This window comes from Prunus dulcis, chromosome 4 (genome assembly GCF_902201215.1).
Source record: "Prunus dulcis chromosome 4, ALMONDv2, whole genome shotgun sequence".
In the NCBI taxonomy this organism is placed as follows: Eukaryota; Viridiplantae; Streptophyta; class Magnoliopsida; order Rosales; family Rosaceae; genus Prunus; species Prunus dulcis.
In genome coordinates this window covers 19,798,647-19,821,575 of record NC_047653.1, presented here as the reverse complement: position 1 = coordinate 19,821,575, position 22,929 = coordinate 19,798,647, and the positions used below count along the sequence as shown (strand labels likewise).

The window sequence follows — 22,929 nt, the reverse complement described above, 5'->3', positions numbered from 1 at the left end:
CCCTCTACTTGTGCTCAGACATCCTGCTAAAACTCCCTTGTTGATGGGAATTGCTTGGCAAGTTCATTTCTTTGTGAGTATCACACGGGCAATCTCTGTCACATCCCAAGATCGGCTTTGCTGTAGCACGATATTGTCCGTTTTGGGTCATCCTCTACCTTCACGGTTTTGTTTTTGGGAACTCATGAGCAACTTCCGAGTGGATCATCCATCCTGGGATTGCACTAGCCCAAACTAGCTTAACTTCAGAGTTCCCATGACTCCGAAGCCAGTGAGCTCCTAAAAGGCCTCGTGCTAAATGGAGGTGGGCATGTACATATAAGGCACATCACCCCCTCTCCGTTGGTTAATGTGGGATGTTACAATCTCATTCAGATTAATTTCTTGTATAATTGATCTGAATGCGTTTCTTTGTAGACACATTATATTTTGTATTTTTCGTCTGATATAATAGGGCCGAAAAGACACATCATCATGCTTGATGTCTTATTGGATAGGGACGATTAGTAACTCTATACAAATGTAGCTAAATGTGTGACACTTATTTAATTTCGTGAAATAAAATTACACATCATTGACTTAATTTGCTTGCTTTTTTGTCTTCCTTGTGGAAAAAAGGGAAAGTCAAGAAGAAATTTCCCTTTCATTTCCATGTGCATGTAGTAGTGCACATAGACTAGAAAACAAAGAACATGACCTAAGAAAGGGATGCCATTTAATTTAGTGATACAGTTCTTCTTTGGTCTATACAATTAACCTCATTCCTATTGATATTGAGTAGTCAAATGATATCGGCTTTAAGCGATTTTTTTGTAGAGATGATCTTTGAATGATTATATAAAAAATAAACAGTTTGAATTAGTTATATATAATGTGGAGTGGGATCTACAAGGGGGTCCCTCAAATAAACTTATTTGAGGAATCCTTAATGCAAGCTCTATTTTATATATATATATATATATATATATATATATAAGTATATAAATCATTTGTGCCCCATGCATATCATGTGCATTGACGTTATAGTTTTTTCTTATTGAATTTCACCAGTAAGTTGGAATAACGCTAACTTCCCCTCTAAATAAACCTGGAATTTTGGGCTGCATATCTCGAAGTTTGCCACAAAATCATGTCCCATGGCTTGTGCTAACATTTTTCCAATTTATTGAGTGAAATTGTACCCAAAAAAAAATTATATATATATATATATATATAATACCTATACACTTGGTACATAGGTGTCTTTCGACAAAATTATATGGATTATTTGTGACTTTTAGCCAAAATTACATGTATTTATAGCCTCCTTGTGTGCTAGGATTTTGGGAGAATAATCCTTATTTAGTTAGGATTTTTCTTCTCCAAAAAGATGATAGGAATTACTCCAAGAGATTTGGTGGAGATTGGTTTCTTGATTTAGGGAGATATTCATATCTTACATCAAAGATAATTTTCCTAATTAAATAGGAATTAATTAGGGTAATTAGTTTGATCTAAGGAATATTCATTTTCTACTTGTCGTCTTCTTATTGGCCCGTGAAGTATATACTCCCACAACGACACCAAAGCAGTGCTGTATATTTATACAAGACATGACATGAAAAAGACCACCGGCTCAACTGACCTTGCTACAATTTTATTTTATTTTTTTGATTTTTTGATTTTTAAGGACCTTTCCTATTGAGAGGGGCGATAGCATACTAAGCTCACACACACTATACGGATGCTAAGACTCGAACCAAGGACCTTTCATGGAGGGCGTATTTGCTCCAAACCACTACACTACTCGGTCCTTTGCAAACCTTGGTACAAATTAAGTTAGACACTAATTGTAATTTCCATGATGCAATTAAGTGGCTAGATATTGACTTGACTTAAGTAATTGAATAAATTTGGAGTTTTCAATTAGTTTGGATCACACTATATTGATTGACTTGATAGACAAAAACAAGCTGCTTGCTGAAGAGTATACAAATCAAAATAATCACTTTTTCTTTTTTCAATAATTTCTAATTTTATAATGGAGAAATTTTTTAAGGGTAAGCTAAGTGGAACTACTCGAAATTTGGCCTGATATTTCCTAATTTTCTTCCCACGCAACTATTAACCTAGACTAGACTTGAGAATTGAGATGGTGATTTGCCTTCCAAAGCACACCAGACTCTTTTCTCACTATTGTCTTGTAGTTGTTGACTCGGCTTGACTTTGACTTGAGATGGTTGGTAACGGTGCCTTTCAGTGTCCACTCAACCTTTTAAATTTGCCTCCCATCCATGGCGAGACCCAAGCTACAATTATCTTCTTGCAAATATGGACCCTGACTTAACTGAAACATATGTCTACCAACCCAATATTATTACTGTACATATATACATTTATTAATTCTTATATAGTAAATCATAAATCTTCTACCAATTATATATTAAAAATAAGATAAATTAATATTACATGCGGTGTTATGATTACTCTAAAAAATTTATCATATTATAACTTATAGTGATGATCACGAAATTCTTCAGTAAGAAGGAGTATATTTAGTGCTGAATCTAATCGCTAAAGTTTTAGAGCAAGGAAGTCAAAGTGTCCTTCATTTTGTATTCAGCTTCACCTCTATTAGAGAGATGGTGCACAAGTTGGTCTATAAAGATGGTCTCCCTAGCCATCAAGATAAAACTACATAGATTATTTGTGACTTTTAGCAAACTCTTTATGAATAGGGATGGAAACAGATTCGCAATGGGGAATATCCCCCAATGTTTGTGTGGATGGTTAATCCTTGAAGGGGCAGAGGATGAGTATGAGAAATTTTTGCAAGGACAGGGATGTGGGAGGAAAATCTGTCCCTTTGCCATCCTCAATTGACTTGACTTAGTAATTGAATGGAACTATATTGACTTTAGTAATTGATCGATCGGCATAAAGATAGATAAAATCTACAGTTCCTGTTGAATGATATGCTAAACAGTATCAAAATTAGATGAGAAAAATCATCCTGGAGGATATGAGCTTTTCCATTGATTGGATACCATTCTCAGTTAGGCTTTAGTTTAAATGTCTCTGGTGGTGTTTGGGAGTGCTTAAATTTTTAAAAAAGCAGCTTTAAAAAAAAAAATTTCCAAACTAAGGTGTTCGGTTAACATTAACAATCAGCTTTTTTTTAAAATTGCTGTCAGCGACCCCTGTTTTTACAAAGCAGGGAGAAGGCAGCTTTCAAAAGTTGCTTATAAAAAAATTTAACCAGTGGTTTTAATGAAACTTTGGCTTTCCGATATTGCCCTCACTTATTTTTCAAATGGACAGTCTTTGTCCCTTACACAACTCCCATCTGCAAACTCTGCATAGAGAAAGGAGAAGAAGATAAAAGCTTTGGAAAAAAAAAAAAATGCAGAGAGAAAGGAGAAGAAGAAGCCCCATCAAATCAAGAAGAATTCATACTCAAGTGAAGAAGAAGCCCCTACAACCTTAAAGAATAGTTCAAGAATCTAAGATTCATGGTGAAAATATAATATAAGCAAGTGGTCATGTTCCGTGGGAAATGTCAAAGCGTGGACAAGTAAACACCCAACACCCAACAACCAAGTTGTGGGCTTCTGTTCAAGATTGTGCCCAGAAAATTACTTGCCCTTTGCATCACATCACATCTGTGATATCTTCACAAGTATAAAATCTCACTGCTTTGAGTATAAAAACAGACCCAGATGAGGAAATTCGCAAGAGGCAGACTCTCACCAAAATAAAATCCAATCTTACAATCCCACTCACATACATAGAGCAAAGGACCATGAACTCAAACCTCTCTTGATCTGGGTTTGGATTGAGCTTTTCGTTCTAAAATTCTTGATCTGGGTTGTTTTTTTTATTGGTGTTTTGAGCGATGGAGAAGAGAGAGAGAGAGAGAGAGAGAGAGATAGATGGGGTGGGTACGGTGATGGGTTTGTATGTTTTTAATTTTAATTTTGTAACAGTATATATAGCAATATTTTTTTGATTAAAATTTTTGATAAAAATGTATAAATTAAAAAAAGAAAAAAATTTATGTAGTGAAGTTGGTTTTTTTTTTTTTAAGTAGAAAAAGAATAAAGAAAAAAATAAACAATTTCATAATCATGTCATTTTTTGTCATTATACACACTAAAAACACTTCTGATAAAAATTTGCCAAACACTTTGACTGCTCACGACAATTTTTCAAATACAGTTTACCAAACACCTAGCTGTTTTTTTTCACAACTGATTATTATCGCAGCACATCAGAAGCAGTTTTTTTTTAAAAGCACAAGAATGCCAAACTAGCCCTCTATCTGATTATAATAAATTGTTCTTACAAGTAATTAAAAAAAAATACAAAATCATATTTATTCCTACTAAGCACTCCAAATTCATTCATAATCTTCTATAGATACCCGGCCCATTGCCATCCATAACTCCACTCATTGTGCATGATAAAACAGGAAAAGAAAAAAGGTTAAGATATTGTGAATTAATAAGGTTTTTAACTGTCGACATCCTTGAACTTTGCCCCCAATTGCAATTGGGTCAGTGAACTTTCTTTTGAGGCAATTACATTCTTTAACTTCACAAGTTGTTCCAATTGGGTCCTGCCATCCAAGTCTGTCAATTTGTCCGTCAAAATGAGGGGTAAAAGCGTCCTTTTGAGCTGTAGAGGTAATTGTTTTAAGGGTTTGTAATTGTAGACGTCCCTAAACTTTTCCCCCCAGTTACAATTGGGTCCATGAACTTTTTTTTTTAAGGCAATTACATCCTTTAATTAACTCGACAAGTAGTTCCAATTGGGTCCTGCCGTAACAGAGTCCATCGAGTTTGACCTTGTGAATGGCACTTGCTCTTGTTGTGAGGGGTATATTGGAGTTTTCATGATGACCAACTCCATGTTTGCAAACCTATTCAACCCCACCCTCTGACTATCATGTGCATTGTTTGCAGCCCTCTTCTTTGCAGTCTTCTCCAACACAAACTTGAGGTTCCTCTTGAAATTCTCAAACCTCATCTCACTCTCTTTAGCATGCTTATACACCTTTCCATGCTTCTGCTTCTAGAGCCTGAAGAGCTCCACCACTCTTTCTTCTGCAGGGAAGTTGTTGTGCACTTCATTTTGCTCCACTATGGAGTATTCACTTGGGAGGCTATTGCAAGAAGAGAAGCATGCCGGCGAAAGCAAAAACAATTACCTCTGCAGCTCAAAAGGACGTTTTTACCCCTCATTTTGATGGACAAAATGACAGACTTGGATGGCAGTACCTAATTGGAACAAGTTGTGAAGTTAAAAAATGTAATTGCCTCAAGAAAAAGTTCACGGACTCAATTGCAACTGGGGGCAAAGTTCAAGGACGTCTACAGTTAAAAACCCTTAAAACAATTACCTCTGCAGCTCAAAAGGACACTTTTACTCCTCATTTTGACAGACAAATTGACATACTTGGATGGCAGGACCTAATTGAAATAACTTGTGAAGTTAAAGGATGTAATTGCCTCAAAAAAAAGTTCACAGACCCAATTGCAATTGGGAGCAAGGTTCAGAGACGTCTAGAGTTAAAAAACCCCCAATTAATAATATAAAGTCACTTTTGTTACCTGAGGAGTGTCAGTCCAAGCCCTATCAATAACAGGCTTTCTGGCCCTAAAGTATGAACGGGCCGGGTCCAGCCAACCAAATGTTAGATATACTAAGCCCAAGCTCTATTCACGAGCTACAAAATTTTGGGCTTATGAGCCAGGCTATAGGGGTTTTGAGGTATTTTGAGTTTATAGTCCCTTAAAGTTAAGGAGATGGAGAACCACCCTCTATAAGAAATTGGTAGTTCATATAAACAGTCGCATAATTAGTGGATTTGATAGTAGTAAAGCGTTTGAAAACAGACAGTTCAAGTTAATTACAAAAACCAAATTAAACAAAAATAGCTAAATTGTATTTAAAAAGAAAAAGAAGAATTCATGTACTTACAGCTTATCTATTAAGCATATCCTTGAGTTGCCACTTGATCAAAGCTACTCGCACATAAAGCCAATCATTTAAACCATTCAGGAACTTGAAGTATGCGTATCTTCATGACCTCTTGAATATCAAAGTGCCGCAAACTCCCAAAAATTCAGCAGCAAACCCAAGCCCCATACTGATGTAAAATCCCAGTGTAATAACCTCATCCTTATCATCCTCTTGATTGCTCAAGTCAGTTTGCACATTTTGATCACCACACATCTTTTTAAGTGGAGGTCCACAGAGTTGAGGATTTCCAGCATAAACAGAGAGATCAAAGCCTTGGAGGTCCACAGAGTTGAGGATTTCCAGCATAAACAGAGGGATCAAAGCCTTGGAGCTGAGTCTTGATGGGAATTTTGCCAGACATGTTGTTAAATGACAAGTCCAAGACACTAAGAAGAATCGATCCGCAAAAGGAGGAATCCAATCAGCATGGATGTCTAAAACTAGGGAGTTAGAAGATAGATCCAAAACCTGTAATTTGGAGAGTTTTGAGAAATGAGTTTCTGAAATCACTCCTTCCAAAGAATTCTTGCCAAAAGCAATAGTTTTGAGCTTCGACATTAGCCCTATACTTTCAGGTATTCCTCCGCTGAATTGATTTTTATTAGGTTTATTTACACTAATGTCCCCTGAAACTACGGTCAAATCTCACATTGCCTCCTGAAACTTAAAATGACCCACTTACCCCACTTGACCGTGGTTTGGTGACCCACTTTGCCCCCTACCATCAACTCCATACAAAAATATGTTAACTTTGATAAATTGGCAGGGATGTTTGTGAAATTTTACCAATTAAGTGGATGATGTGGCAAGTGGAGCTTGCCTCTACATAGATAAAAATATAATTAAATATTATAATAATTAAAAATAAAAATAAAAATATTTTTTTAAAACAAAAAGTACAGTCCTGATCTCTTGGACTACAGGGGTCCAAGAGATTTGTGGTCACTCACCGTTGGATGTAAATTCAACGGTTCACTAATCCTTGCACTTCTTTTAAGAAACTTTTTTGAATCATTGGTCCAACGGTAGGTGACCACAATCTCTTGGACTCCTGTGGTCCAAGAGATCGGGACTGACAAAAAGTAATCAATTTTTTCTCCCTCGATGCGCCCGTGTCTCCATTTATTTTCTTCTCATCCCTGTCAATCCCTTCCACCTTCTCATCTAGACAAACCTTACCTCCCTCGATGGTTATGAGAGAGATAAAGATGTGCCAGAGAGCTCATGTTTCCAAAAAACCGGCTAGAAGGTTATAAGAGAGGTCAAGATAAACAAGGCTCATATTATAGTTGGAAAACCATAGAAATATTGAAGAAGTACTCAAAGGGTTGAAAGAAAGGTCAACGCTAGCAAGAGATTTAGAAGAGTTTAGGCAAGAAAGAGTGGAAAGAATTGGAGGACGAAGATCACATTCCTCGAGTGTCAAGTTTGTTAGTCCAGGAAGCTTATTAAAGGCTTTCGGCTAATCGAAAACATTGCTGAGATTCACAAAACTCAAGTCCAAATATCTTAACGACGAGAGAAGAGGAAGCCAATGGAGATTTTCTACATTTGTAAAGCTATTATAAATTTAGTCCAGATACACCAAGTTCGTAAGATTTCTGACCTGACTTGGAAAATTGCCTCCAAAACGATTCCGAGACAGATCAAGGTATCTCAAATTGGTTAGAGAACCAATGAAATCTGGAAATTGGCTCCCACTGAAATAAATCCCCACGAAGGTCCAAATGTTGTAAATGGTGCAACTCAATCAGTTTAGGACTAATCATCTTACCTTGTGAAAAACCGAATGAAAGATCAAGTCCAATAACATGACCTGTTTGGTTGCTGCAATAGACTCCTATCCATTTGCAACAATCTTATTTTTGGGCTTTTGAACCCCATGAAGAGAGCCTGTTGTCCTCATCGACCAGGCCACGTTTGAATGCAAGGAGTGCTTGCCTTTCCCTCTCTATGCACCTTCTGGTCACGTTAGTATCCCTCTGACTGTGGTCCACCTCTCCTCCTTGGGTGTTCTGTAGCAAAAGCAGCCCAAATGCAAGAAAGAGTTTCAAGCACCTTACGTGGCCCTGCATGTTAATAGATTCAAATGCAAGATCAACACGATCCAATAAAGAGAAGAGGTTTATGAATGCAATATAATGTCAAAGATGGAGCACAACTAAAGCACATTCACATACAAACACTGCATATGTAATTAGTTGAAATGGAACCCAATTTCATTAGACATGTCCCTATATTTCAATATCAATTATTTTTATATTGGAGAGAAGCTTTGAAGGACGTGCGGTAAATGGAACCCAACTTTGTTTTTATTTTTTATTTTTATGCATTGGAGCAAATTCTTAACAAATAAGTTTCAAATTATTAGATAGTACCTTCTAGAATGCTGGCCAATTCTTAACAAATGAGTTTGCCATTTTTCTCCCCACACAAATATTGACTTAGATTTTTAATAACTTGAACTGACTTGTAGGTATTGACTCGGCTTTACTTCACTAAGATGAGGAGGATAGAGATGTGGGGGGAAAATCCAACTGATCTCGTTGCCATCGTCAATTAACTTGACTCAGTAGTTGAATCAATCTTGGAATTATTTACCTGGCAGTTGGCCACCATATTGATTTACTTAGTCTCGGTATATAAAGATAGATTCCTAGCTTATTCATGGTTTCTTATTGGTATTAATAATAAAATGTGGTTGCCATTGGTTGTCTTAGTTTGGCTTTAGTTCGCACGTCTCTGTCTGATTAAAAATATTTTATTACTTTGATAAGAAATGTTGAAGATAGTTTAGCAGGATTTGCATAAGGCTGCAAAACTATGAGAATGAGATGGAGAACAGAAAAGAAAGAAATTTAATTGGCTTTCTGCAAATGTTACGATTTAAAATGCTCCGCAGAACTGTTTGGAGAAGTCCCAATCAAGTTCTTACAAACAAGACACAGTTTGTGATATTCACACAAACAGAAGACCAAAGCAAAGTCATACATTTGTTCAAGACAAAGTTAAGGAGTGTCCAATTCATAAAATTAGGGGTAGAAAAGTGATATTGAACAGCTGTAAATATTAAAATCAAGTCCGCTTCGGCTGGGAAATTTTTTCATTCACACTGGCTGGAATCAATACATACTAATCAGAGAAGTCCGAATCAATGGTTCCAGCAATCAGGAAGTTCTCCAAAAAAACTGTTGCTTGAGAGATTAAGAAACGATAAATTCATAGCTACACTTGCACACAAGAAAGAAAGCGACCTTGAAATTTTATTATTAGAGAGATCCAGATATGAGGCTTTTGATAGAGTTGGGGAATATGCAAAATGCAGTGTCAAATTTGCAAATATTTCACTAATTTCGTTGTGTGAGAGATTAATAAATGTGGAGTTACGACACATACTCCAAAACGAACTTGGAAGGATATCAGAAATTCCAGCATTTGAAATATCAAGTTCATAAGCATCTTTTTGAGTTTGAAGCCATTTTGGGAAATGTGGAGCTTAATATAATGATATTCAGTTGGAAAGGAGGAATCCAATCAGAATGGAAATTTAAAACTAGGGAGTTAAGGGATAAATCTAAAGACCTTAATTTGGAGAGTTTTGAGAAATGGGTTTCAGAAATCATCCCTTTAGAAGAATTCTTGCTAAATTCGATAGTTTCCAGCTGGGACAGCTACCCCATATACTTTCAGGTATTCTTCCACTAAATCGATTGGTATTAAGATCCAAGTATTTTAAAGATGAAAAGCATTCTTAGAGAGATTAGTTAATGACCCTGCAAGATCATTCCTAGAGAGATTCAAATCCTCTAATGAGTTTTGAGCACATGTGGGCAATACTTGAACAAACTTGGATACTACATAGCCCGGCAAACGAATTCGGGTTCCCTCCATCAATCTGGTTAATAGAGAGATCAAGATATGCAACTGAGCTCATATTTCCAAAAACATTGGGAATTAAACCAGTTAGATTGTCGTCCGCAATTTCAAGATGAACAACCTGAGTATAAGATCAGATAAAGGAATATCTGAAAATACCTGTAGGACGACTAAAAATGCCTAGAAGGGGGTGAATAGGCCAATTTAAAATTATAATCAAATAAATAAAAATAAACTTCGGTAGCAGGATTGATATGGCTTATCAATCTTGAAACTCGCTGAGCATAAAATAAAAGAACGTGCAGAAAATTATTTTACGTGGTAAAACCTCACCTCTGGGGAAAATTCACGGAACTCCTCAGTCCAACACAAATCCACTATAGAACAATGATTACAAGAAGTACTCACACACTTATCCTAGACATTATTCTAGATAATGTTTACCGACTTATTCATAACTCAACTTCTGTCACGGGATGATCTTCAACACTCCTTATGTTGAATGCAATACTGGTCACGATTGCTTCAAGCTCGGTAGAGTTCTTCCAACTCTCCTTATGTTGAATCCGATACTGGTCACGATCGATTCAAGCTCATCAGAGAAAAACCACCACAACGATCTTGGTGCCCTCAATCATACACTACTATGTTTTGCTATTTGCTTGACAAGATTTTGCGCGACGAATACAAGTTCGTCGCGCAAAATACATTACAGCGACGAAAAAAAAGGTTCGTCGTGCAAAAAATTGAAAACTTGTGCGACCAAATTTTTCGAAGCGCAAAACCTCTTAGCGCGACAGAAATTTAACTTCGTCGCGCAAGGTGAGGGAAAAAAAACCCGGGTTTTTTGTTGGAGCCAGACACTTGCGCGGTGAGAAGAATCGTCATGTAAGAAAACGTAGCGCGACGATGGGATATTGGCTACGAAAACTTGTGCGACGACAGGTTTAGTCTCAAAAGACAGCTTAGCGCGACAAAATCGTTTATCGTCGCGTAAGAAAACGAGGGATATTTTTTTTTTTTGCCGCCAAAATAATTGAGGTGGGGATATTTTTTTTGCGCAAAGGAAGTAGTTTTTGTCACGTAAAGTTTGATGTCGGTATATTCTTGCGGGACAAAATATAAATGTTGCGCAATGATAATTAGAATTTGCGCGACGAAAGTTGGTGCGACGAAAATGTCATGCGTGGCACAAAAGTTTGATGTCAACAAGTTTTTTTGCGTGACGAAAAAACTTGTTTTGTGCGACGGAAAAATGGTTTTTCGCGACGGTAGTTTGTGCGACGAAATCAATGGTTCATCGCGCAAAGTCCTTCTTCTTCATATCAGAATTATGCCATTGCAGAGGCAGAATGCAAAAAATATAGCATTCTGCCTCTCTCTCAACCTCTCTGCCGCTGCCTCTGCTGGAAATTCAGTACGTTCATTGGGTAAGTATTTTTTGTCGTTAGTTTAAAAGTATTAATGTAAATTCGTACTAACGCTATTAATTTTGTTCTCGTTAGGGATATTTGTAATTAGCGATTGGTGGAGAACGATTGAGAAGGTATTTTATTCGTTTTATATATTAAAAATGTTAAAGTTAGTTTGTTATGTTTATATTTTTTTTTGTGAAGTTATATTTATATTATGTTGTTAAATTGTGCGTGACGTAGCACAATGTGTTGTGATGTACGAAGTTAATTGAAATTAACTTCGTACTTTTATTTGTATGTTTAGTAACATTTAGTTTCCCGCTCGAGATTAGTTGGATTTCGTGCATGGATGCGTAAAGCATGACTGCGGTCCAATTAATTCTTGAATTGTCCCACTATTTGGACAGTTTGGTAATGCATAGTGTTGTCACGTAATCTACGGCTACATGATTAGGTTTCGATTGTGGAGATTTTGGTGTCATCTCGGTACGTTCTTCGGGTGGTACGTAGGTATTTATACCTATGCCCACCTCAAGAACTGTATCGAGATGCTGCCAAAATTCATCCATGTCGAAATCTAATCTCATGTAGCCGTAGGTTACGTGACAGGACTATGCATTCCCTAATGGGATAGGGCCCTTACCGGAGGCATAAGGTGACATTATAACTTCGTATGAAGTTGTTGTGATTGTTGTGTTGTGATTGTGGTTTCAGGAATTATGAGCAGAAGGTGGATACAGAACCCGAATAGATGCTCAGACGAATACTTGGATGGAATCGAGGATTTTATTGAGTTTGCACGTAGACACAACCCGGGTGCAACTAGAATCCGTTGTCCTTGTAGGAGGTGTAATAACACGTTGTGGGAGACAATTGAAAATGTTGGATTTCATTTAGTAAGGAATGGAATGATTGAGACATATAGCATTTGGAACCTTCATGGGGAACAATTAGACCATGCTTCGTCTTCAAATGCCACAAGAATGGACAATGTTGAACCTATTGTGGATCCTAATGATCAAGTCATGGATATTATACAGGATGCTTTTCCATTTGCATCGACCAACATCAATCACGAAAGGGAAGATGACGTGCCTACACCAATAGACAGCGCGGAGTTTGAACAATATGAAAAACTGTTAAAAAATGCCAACCAAGAGTTATACCCGGGGTGCGAGAGCTTTTCTGTTCTCACGGCCATTGTAGAGCTAATGCACGGAAAAATAAAGTATCGTATGTCGAACCTGTGTTTCGATTACTTTTTGGGGGTTTTCAAGAGAATGCTTCCGACGGACAATTGTTTGCCAAAAGACCATAAACACGCGCAGAAGGTGTTGAATGGTCTTGGATTGGGTTATGAAAAAATTCATGCTTGCAAAAATAATTGCATGTTATTCTACAAGGAGCATGAAACGTTGGATACATGCCCTATATGCAATGAGTCGAGGTTCAAAATGACATCTTAGAATAGAACGACTAAGATCCCACAAAAAGTCATGCCTTATCTGCCCCTGAAACCTAGGTTGCAGCGATTGTATATGTCGACGCATACTGCCACAGACATGAGATGGCATAAGGAAAAACGGGTAGACGATGATGTGATGTGGCATCCTGCAGATGGGGAGGCATGGAAAGAGTTCGATCGAACGTTCCCCGAGTTTGCTGCTGATCCCCGAAATGTTAGATTGGGACTTGCCACTGACGGATTCAATCCGCATGGGGTTCTAAACCAACACCACAGCACTTGGCCGATTTTCGCATTCCCATATAATTTGCCGCCTTGGAAATGCATGAAAAAAGAATACATGATGATGACTGTTTTGATAACTGAGGATCCTGGGAGGTCAATCGATGTTTACTTAAGGCCGCTGGTTGATGAGCTGAAGGATTTATGGACAAACGGTGTTCGCACGTACGATAAATCAACTGGGAAGATGTTCACTTTGCGGGCAGCAGGTATGTGGACTGTGAATGATTTTCCAGCATATGCAATGGTTTCTGGGTGGAGCACAAAGGGTTATATGGCATGTCCTGTATGCAAGGAAGATGTAACTTCTGGTTGGCACGCGGAAAAAGTTTGTTACCTTGGTCATCGGAGATGGTTGCCATGGGACCACGAATGGCGGGAAAAATATAAAGAGTTCGACGGGAACACAGAGCGTCGCCTCAGACCTAGAGAATGGTCCGGTGATGAGATCTTGGAACAGCTTAACCGTTTGAATTTTGCTCCGTTCGGAAAAACAGTTAGTCGGACCAGACCTTCTACACATATGAACTGGACTCACAAGCCTATGTTTTTTGAGCTCCCATATTGGTCGAAACTCAAATTGAGGCACAATCTAGATGTGATGCATGTTGAGAAAAATGTATTTGACACATTGGTGGGCACGATTCTAGATATCGAGGGCAAGACAAAGGACACAATCAAAGCCCGTCTTGATTTGGAAAGAATGGGCATACGAAGGGGTTTATGGATGAACAGGGACAGTGATAAAGCTAGAAGGGATCTTGCATTCTTTTCTATGAAACCGAATGACAAAAAAAGAGTTTCTAAAGTTTGTATCGTCTGTAAAGTTTCCTGATGGGTATGCTTCTAATATCGCACGTGGCGTGAATGTTGACGGGGGTAAATTTACTGGACTTAAGAGCCATGACTGCCATGTGTTTATGCAACGCCTTCTTCCTGTGGGTATTCGACATCTATTGCCGGAAGATGTTGTGAAGCCAATCATGTTGTTGTCCAGATTTTTTTCCCAACTGACGGCAAAAACATTGCGAAAGACAGACATATTGCAGTTGCGCCATGACATTGTCACAGGCTTGCTAAATTGTATCATATCTTTTTATTTTGACAGGCTTCTCGGAGAGCTGAAAAAAAGTGTACGCAACAGGGCGAAGCCCGAAGGATCAATTATAGAGGCTTGGGTTCAATATGAGTAGCTTACTTTCTGTAGAATGTATTTAAAAGATGTGGAGATGGCTTTCAATCGTCCTCAGCGCAATAATGACGGAGGTATGAGAAAGGAAAAACTTTCTGTTTTTGCCCAATGAGCACGACCCTTTGGAGATCCTGGACGAGGAGAATCGTTTTCTAGAAATGACATGGAGGTAACGCATTGGTTCGTACTAAACAATTGTGATGAGATAATGGCATACTTAGATGAGCATGAAAAGATGATGAAGCGAGAACATCCATCACATTTAGTTGCCCAGAAACACCGTGAATTATTTCCACAATGCCTTAAAGATAATGCCGCCAAATCTTTAAGGCAAAAACTACTGCAGCAAGTTCCAAATCATGAACAGGATAATTCAACTCATGCTTCTTAAGTTGTCTAGAAGCATAAGCGATCACCCTACCATGCTGCATCAGCACACATCCAAGTCCTTGTTGAGATGCATCACTGTAGATAACGAAGTTCCCACTATCATCCGGAAGTGCTAAAACCGGGGCAGTGGTCAGCCTGGTCTTGAGTTCGTTGAAACTTTCCTCACACTTATCTGACCACTCAAACCTAGCTCCTTTCCTTGTCAAATAAGTGAGAGGCGTCGCTATGGTGGAGAACCCTTGTACGAAGCGACGGTAATACCCGGCTAACCCAAGAAAACTTCGTATCTCAGTAACACTGGTTAGTCGTGGCCAATTCACTACTGCTTCAATCTTTTGGCGATCAACATAAATTCCCTCTGTAGAGATTACATGCCCCAAGAAACTAACTCTGTCTAACCAAAACTGACACTTGTTGAATTTGGCATAAAGTTGCCTCCTTCTCAGAGTCTTCAACACAATGTCTAAGTGCTTCATATGTGCCTGTTGACTCTTAGAATACACCAGAATGTCATCTATGAACACAATCACAAAGCGATCTAAGTAACGTCGAAACACTCTGTTCATGAGGTCCATAAATGCAGCTGGCGCATTAATTAATCCAAATGGCATCACCAGGAACTTATAGTGCCCATACCTCGTTCGAAAAGCTGTTTTAGGCACATCCTCTTCTCTAACCCATAACTGATGATATCCAGACCTCAAATCAATCTTAGAAAATACCTTGACACCCTTCAGTTGATCGAACAAATCATCAATGCGAGGCAATGGATATCTATTCCGCACTGTGACCTTGTTCAGCTACATATAGTCAATGCATAACCTCATGGTGCCATCCTTCTTCTTAACAAATAACACTGGAGTGCCCCAAGGAGAAAAACTAGGTCGGATGAAACCCTTATCTACCAGTTCCTGCAACTGAGTCTTTAACTCCCTCAACTCTACTGGTGCCATTCTGTACGGTGCCTGAGAAATAGGATTCGTTCCTGGAGCGAGCACAATAATGAACTCAATCTCCCGATGAGGAGGTAATCCAGGAAGATCCTCGGGGAATACATCTGGAAATTCTTGTACTACTGGAATATCTTCCAATCTCAGCCCATTATCTCTGGTATCAATTACATGCACTATATATCCTGAGCACTCTTTTCTGAGCAACCGTTTTGCCGTCATAGCTGAAATGAGGCAAGATGGAAGCACTTTGTGTTCGCCATAAAAAGCTACTTCACGTCGTTCGGGACTACTGAATACAACTTCTTTCCTGAAGCAATCTACTGAGGCACGATGTTTGGCCAACCAATCCATCCCTAAAATGACATCCAAGTCAACCATTCCTAAAGGAATTAAATCTGCCTCCAGAAACACATCTCCCACCATCACTATACTATCTCGATACACTGTACCTACCCTAAAAATCTCTCATGTAGGTACAGAGATCACCAATTCGTTCTGCAGAGCTGAAAATCTTACATTGGCATTGTGGGCAAAACTAGGTGTGAAAAACGAGTGCGTAGCCCCAGGGTCAATCAAAATTCTAGCAGGGATTCCAAAGACCGGTAACATACCTGTAATTACATCAGGTGATGCATGTGCCTCCTGTTGGGACATATTGTACACACTGCCTATGGCCCTGGAACGTCCACCACGTCCCCTTTGCTAACTGCTGCCTCAGCTGGCTGCACTGGTCTGGGCCCCACCACTGGATGAAGCCTCCACAAACTGTGGTGTCCCCTGTGATCTACCCTGAATACCTGTCCCCGGAGTCGATGCAGCTGTGGTCCCTCTATTCTGAAGGAGCAGCGAGCAATCCTTCCTAAAATGTCCAAACTGTCCACAATAATAACATCCAGTAGTGCCCTGCTGGCAAGTCCCAGAATGGTACCTACCACACTTGGCACATTGGGAGCGACTCCTCCTGCCAGATACTGACAACAACTGTCTCCCAGTACCTCTAGCTGCCCTACCCCCGGAGTGGTTCTCAGAACTGCCACTCTGGTTGGAACCTCCACTGGAACTGAATCCTGGTCGGTAACCTCCGTAGCTGCGGCCACTAGATGATCCAAAACTGTAACTGCCTCTCTTGGATGATCCCTGACTAGGACCGCCTATGTCAAACTGTTGCCTACGGGGTTCACCCCGTATTCTGACCATCATCTGGCTACTCTCAATCAACGAGGTAGACATCACCACATCACCAAAGTTAGTCAACCGCTGACTGATCACGATATCTCAAATGGAAGCCTTTAACCCCATAGTGAAAAGTTGACACTTCTTGATTTCATCCTCCACCAGTGGAAGACAATACTTAGACAAATCATTAAACTTTTTCTCGTACTCTAATACTGTAATTATCTCCTGTTCCAGCTGTAAAAACTCTTCCATCTTCACATTCTGGTAGGCTTGTGGATAGTACTGACTGTCAAATGCGGCTCTGAATACTTGCCACGTAATGGCTAAAGGATCCCGATATCTCCTCTTAACCGATTCCCACCAATGTCTGGCATTTCTGATCAAAAAGAAGGTAGCCAGAGTAACCCTGCAGTTATGTGGAACAGCCATGACCTCCATGATCCGCTCCATCCTTTCTATCAATTCCTCAGCTACCGCTGGGTTACCATCACCATCAAAATCAGTGGCCCCAATTCTTTTAGCTTGATCAGCATATCCCAGGGAGGGATCTCTGGACTGCCCAGTCCTGGATAAAGCCTTAGTCAGCAACTCCAAAGTCTGCTGGAAGTTAGGATCTCCCAACATAGTAGGCACAGCAGGTACGACTCCTGACGGGCTCCAACAACGGACTGCTCTATCGGTTCAGGTACCGGTGCAGGAACAGGAACTTCCTCCTGCTCAAGCTGGGGATCCTGTCCCCTTTGTCGGGACGACTGTCTAGTCCCTCTACGGACACCACCATGCTTAGGGCCCATATTCACTGTCACAAGAAACAGATATTCAGGAAAACGGGAATGCACAAAGTGCAAAGTCTACAGGAAATGAAACCTAATGCTCTGATACCAAGTTGACAAGACCCGACCCAAATTCCGCTTTGGAATTCGAGCCGGACCCTGTGCGTGTCCGACACCTGGCGAATGTCGGGCATGAATGACCTAATTGCCCATCCCTACAAAGCACGATAAAATAATAAGGTTGACTCCTACCGAAAAATCGGCAGAGTCTCCCTTGTAAATTGGATCAATCCCAAAACATTTACACATGCCAAACAAATATATATATACAACCAACTGCCAGCATACGTATATATACATTCCAACAGTTACATTCTAATTCTATGGCAAATTATCAGAGCGACTACTAAGAATTAACAAAGGAGTCAATCCTTTTACAAAACAAAAAGTCCTACATCAAAGGGAAAGCAAGAAAGGTGGAAAATGGCCTGGTAGTGGATCCCTGTGCATGCCTACTGCCTGGGGCCGCAAAACATTAAAAAAGGTGAGTGGACCCAAAAACAAAGTTTAGAAAATAGCATATGAACATACTAACCCCACTGTAAAAACAGTTATACAAACTAAATTATTCTCTTTATTTCTGAAATCAATGCATTTATATAATTATACATGTATATAAGCCGATCATACTCATAGTCAACATTAATTTCTTAAGGCATTGAAAACAGTTTAAACCTACCACCTAGGTGTACCCTTTATTTCCGTCAATTCCTTGCATCACCATGGGTGACACGTACTCGCAGGTCTCAGTGACACAAGGTCAGTCCGAGCCGCAACTAGCAGGAGATTTTCTTCAGAAACTTTATATTTTCCTAAACCACCTTGTACCCAGATATACAAATGTTGCCTTCAGTAAATAAGTTGCTTTCAGATCAAATGTTGCCTTTGGATTTTATTGGTAGCCTTCGGTTTAGTCAGCATGCTTGACAGTTGCCCCACGAGTTCTATGGTAGCCGAACTCGTGTGGAGCGAGTAATGCGGATCAGGCTGACTACGGTCCCCTGAATCCTGCTAGTTGAGCCTCGGACTGACCTTGTGTCACTGAGACCTGCGAGTACGTGTCACCCATAGTGATGCAACGACTTGACGGATATAAGAAATTGACGGAAATAAAGAGTACACCTAGGTGGTAGGTTTAAACTGTTTTCAATGCCTTAAAGAAATTAATGTTGACCATGAGTATGATTGGCTTATATACATGTATAATTGGCTTATATACATGTATAATTATATAAGTGCATTGATTTCATAAATAAAGAGAATAATTTAGTTTGTATAATTGTTTTTACAATGGGGTTAGTATGTTCATATGCTATTTTCTAAACTTTGTTTTTGGGTCCACTCACCCTTTTTAATGTTTTGCGCTCCAGGCAGTAGGCATGCACAGGGATCCACCACTGGGCCGTTTTCCACCTTCCGCGCTTTCCTTTTGATGTAGGACTTTTTGTTTTGTAAAAGGATTGACTCCTTTGTAAATTCTTAGTGGTCGCTCTGATAATTTGCTCTAGAATTAGAATGTAACTGTTGGAATGTATATATACGTATGCTGGCAGTTGGTTGTGTAATATACTTGTTTGGCAGGTGTAAATGTTTTGGGATTGATCCAATTTACAAGGGAGACTCTGCCGATTTTTCGGTAGGAGTCAACCTTGTTATTTTATCGTGCTTTGTAGGGATGGGCAATTAGGTCATTTGTGCCCGACATATGCCAGGTGTCGGACACGCACAGGGTCCGGCTCGGATTCCAAAGTAGAATTTAGGTCGAGTCTTGTCACATTAAGTGTATCAAGTAATCAACCAACAGATAACAAGTTACAATGGATATTGGGAACAAGTAATACACGAGATAAGGATAGAGTAGGAGTGAGAGAGATTGTGCCCTCACCAGTAATTGGAGAGGGCAAGCCATTAGCACTAGTTATGTATGGGTCACGGGTGTTACTAGATAACTCATCAAAAAATTTAGCATCATAAGTCATATGATCATAAGCACTAGTGTCAATTATCCAAGTATTAGAGCTAGTACCTGGAATAGAATCAGAAACACACAAATTTGCAGAGGCAGCATCAACAGCACCAACAATGGAGTTATCACCCATGATTGCAGCAGAAACTTAACAGATCACGGCAGAGTATACAACAGATTACAGCAGAGGCACGAATACGGCAGATGCAAGAAGACAGGCATGAACACATCAGAGTACACAGCGGAACACAGCAAAAGCACAAATACAGCAGATGCACGAACACAGTAAAGGCACGAACACGACAACACAAAACACAAACCCAGGAGGGGGCACACGGCACAGGTAGAGAAAAAAAAAATGTGGGGATAGAACACGGGTGGGCACAATACACAGGTCACCAGAAAAGTTGGCTCTGATGCCAAGTCAAACAATATGGGTAGAATATTTTTCATGTTATATTTCATTCTCCAAAAGAATGTATTTATAGTACAAGGATGTAACCCTAGTAGGTTCAAACTAGGAAACAAGATAAAAACCTAATTACACAATATCTGTACAAAAAGGAAAGAAATATAATCCTAATGAACAAAGAAATAAATATCTTAATTAAGCTAGAATCTCGCTAACACTATTTATAGGCTTCTAGGACCACCGCTAAATTAATAGGATTGGAAAAACCAAAAGCCAAAAGACTCAAAAAACTAATGAACGGGTACAAATTATAAGAAATGAAAAGTGTAGACACACCATAATTTCTCACTAAAATAATAATAATAATAATAATAATAATAATAATAATACAATTAATATTAAAATCAACCAACACTTTACACTCTTTAACAACTTGACATTCATGGCCCGTTTCTGTTTATCGTTACTATCCGTTTCAGTTTACTGGATTTCTAACAAAACCAGTGCACTCTCTTGGTTGCCACGTTTTGTGGCTTAACATCTCTCTCTCCTTCTGTCTTTCATACTACTTTACCATAAGTTTCTAACTGAAAATGGCTTCATTCAGTTATACCACCTTACACAAGGATGGTAAATGGCCAGATTAACAGGCTGTCCTTACTATCATCCAATCATGTTTCGCCACCTCTTACAAATAATCTTGAACTTCTTCCAGTTAGAGACTTATATAATTTAAGAAATTCTGAAAATTATTACCAAGCATTTTTTTAGCTGCATTCATCTCAACCTCTCCTTCCAGGATTTCATGGGTCACGGGGAGGAGGTAAGGTCCAAGAACTTCAAGTTTTTAATAGATATTTGATATTAATCCTCTTCATTTCGATGTTCTTGATGCATGAATTGTTTTCCTCCATGTTGAAGAGAGAGATTATTTTCCTCTTGTTCAATGTTCATGCATTCTTCTTTAAATTACTCTTTGTTCTGATTGCTTTTTTTTTTTTTTAAAGAGAATTATCTTTCCTGTTTTTATTTGCCAATGCAGATTAATGAGATTCTGTTTCTTCATATTTTCTCAATTTTATTATTGAACTTTATGAAGAACAAGAATTTATTATTTGAAAGTTGTATAAAAATTCCTTATCGAAATCTAAGCTCTATTTGATTTTGATTCGGACATTCTTCTCATAGCAAAACCCGGAAAATTAATATGTAAACTTGTTTAAAATTTTGCAATTATAAGTTTTGAGACAAATATTAAAACCAAAATGATGTTTTATATTTTCGCTAAGAAATCTTTCAAAGTGAAAAAACCTTTCGAGAGTTTTGGCTAAGTAATTTTCTCATCACTTGGTATTCCATTATTGTGGTATAGTTCTTATATCTTGTTCTTTCTCATTTTTCTTCATTCGTTTTTACAAAGCTGTGTTTTACTGGTTGGTGTTTCATGGTAAAATGAATTCAAGCTTGTTACCCTTCTCTCATTTGTACTTGGGATTAAACAAAAGGCTACTTAAAAAATATATATATATGAGTAAATGAAACCACAGAGTATGAGAACGAAGCTCCTTTGTGCTTCCAATCTTGTTTGTATGATATTTTACTTGTAAGCAGACAAAACAAAGCAGCACCAACGTATGTATGTTGTGTCCTTAGAATCAGAACATATCTTATTTCGTCTGTTCATTGTTAACCAATACAAGCTCAAGATTTCATCCCCAGCAGGATAATATCTTACTTATCTCTGTACTGGATTACTATTCTATACGTGCTTATGTACAACAGTCGTTTTCGGATGGCAATGTGTGAATGTGAACAAAATGTAGTTTTCGACATCAAAGCTTTCCGAGATGTATATTGAACACTAGGTTTTCTGCATTTTGCAGAAAAATGCTCGGAGGTCTGTTCCTCAGTTCGGAGGATGGGATCAAAATGGCCCAGATCCTACAAACTACACCGTGGTGTTCACCCAAGCTCGTGCTAACAGGAAGCAAAACAAGACAGACTTGACTGAGTTCAAGCGCAACAGCCTGGGGAATGAACAGGAATTCTTGGCTGCTCATTCTCAACATGGTCATCATCAACAAGACGATTCTGTTATGGTAAGACACTACTTTTCCCATCCTTACTTCTGCAACGTTATTGTCATCTTTTTGCTAATTAAGTAACATAGGTTAAGAACCCGCTTGGGACTCCTTCTGTAAGAAGCACTTCTACTCATAAACGCGTTTTCAAAAAGTGCCTCAATTAAAACAAAACCAAAAGGAAAAATAAGATGAAAGCACAATTCTGCTACATAAGCTTTCTTTCTAATTTTATTCACATTTATTTTCATGCAGAGGAAAAAGACGATTCTGACCTACATAAATTGCTGTATTAGGCCTTGATTTCCAAAGAATGGGAGTAATTTATCCATTCCTGTCCTTTGTAATCTATTATCGACATGTAATCTTATAGACAAGACTCGTTCATCAATCTTTGAGGGAGCAATATACATTCTATTTTAGTCCATACCGTTGGATTTGTTTGTACTTATTCATTGTGAACAAAGTAAAATAGATAAGAAAGAACAGAAACCATATCATACAATGACGGGATAATTTCCTAAGCTTCTTTTAAGGGAGTCAAATAATGATTGAAGCTCTGTGCGCCCAAACAATTCCAGATGTGATGCTGGAGGGCATCTTTCATGATATTGCTGGGCTTGTGAAGGACTTTTTCTCATGTACCGCGATGTTGTAATACGGCAGCTCATGATTTTGCTGGTTTTGCAGCAAAAGTTGGTGGCGCTTATGTTTGGCATGGGTGGCCACCGTTTCGGCTTTCTCCAACATTAGCAACTGATGTAAACTTACCCTTATGTTAAATGCAAGATACCTATCGTTTGACGGGAAAAAAAAAAAAAAAATTATATATATATATAGTGCAGGTGTGAGTTGGGCATGTTGGCCAAGGGCGGGAACTCACCC

At 38.8% G+C, this 22,929-nt stretch overlaps 2 protein-coding genes across 3 annotated transcripts; one reads left to right on the top strand and one right to left on the bottom strand.

Moving 5' to 3' along the window:
- Window positions 1–6,063: 6,063 nt before the first annotated feature.
- On the bottom strand, window positions 6,064–6,561 carry LOC117625582 (receptor-like protein EIX2). Its single transcript, XM_034357121.1, has one exon. The coding sequence runs from the start codon at window positions 6,559–6,561 to the stop codon at window positions 6,064–6,066; it is 498 nt and encodes a 165-aa protein (XP_034213012.1).
- A 14,119-nt stretch (window positions 6,562–20,680) lies between these two features.
- LOC117625875 lies at window positions 20,681–22,856 on the top strand. Of its 2 annotated transcripts, none has more exons than XM_034357463.1 (3): window positions 20,681–20,786; window positions 21,847–22,062; window positions 22,735–22,856. In XM_034357463.1, the coding sequence occupies exons 1-3, from the start codon at window positions 20,769–20,771 to the stop codon at window positions 22,795–22,797; spliced, it is 297 nt and encodes a 98-aa protein (XP_034213354.1). In that variant the 5' UTR covers window positions 20,681–20,768; the 3' UTR covers window positions 22,798–22,856. The 2 variants fall into 2 exon arrangements, with proteins under 2 accessions (XP_034213354.1, XP_034213355.1); XM_034357464.1 differs by lacking the exon at window positions 22,735–22,856 and adding an exon at window positions 22,300–22,471.
- The last annotated feature ends 73 nt before the right edge of the window (window positions 22,857–22,929 follow it).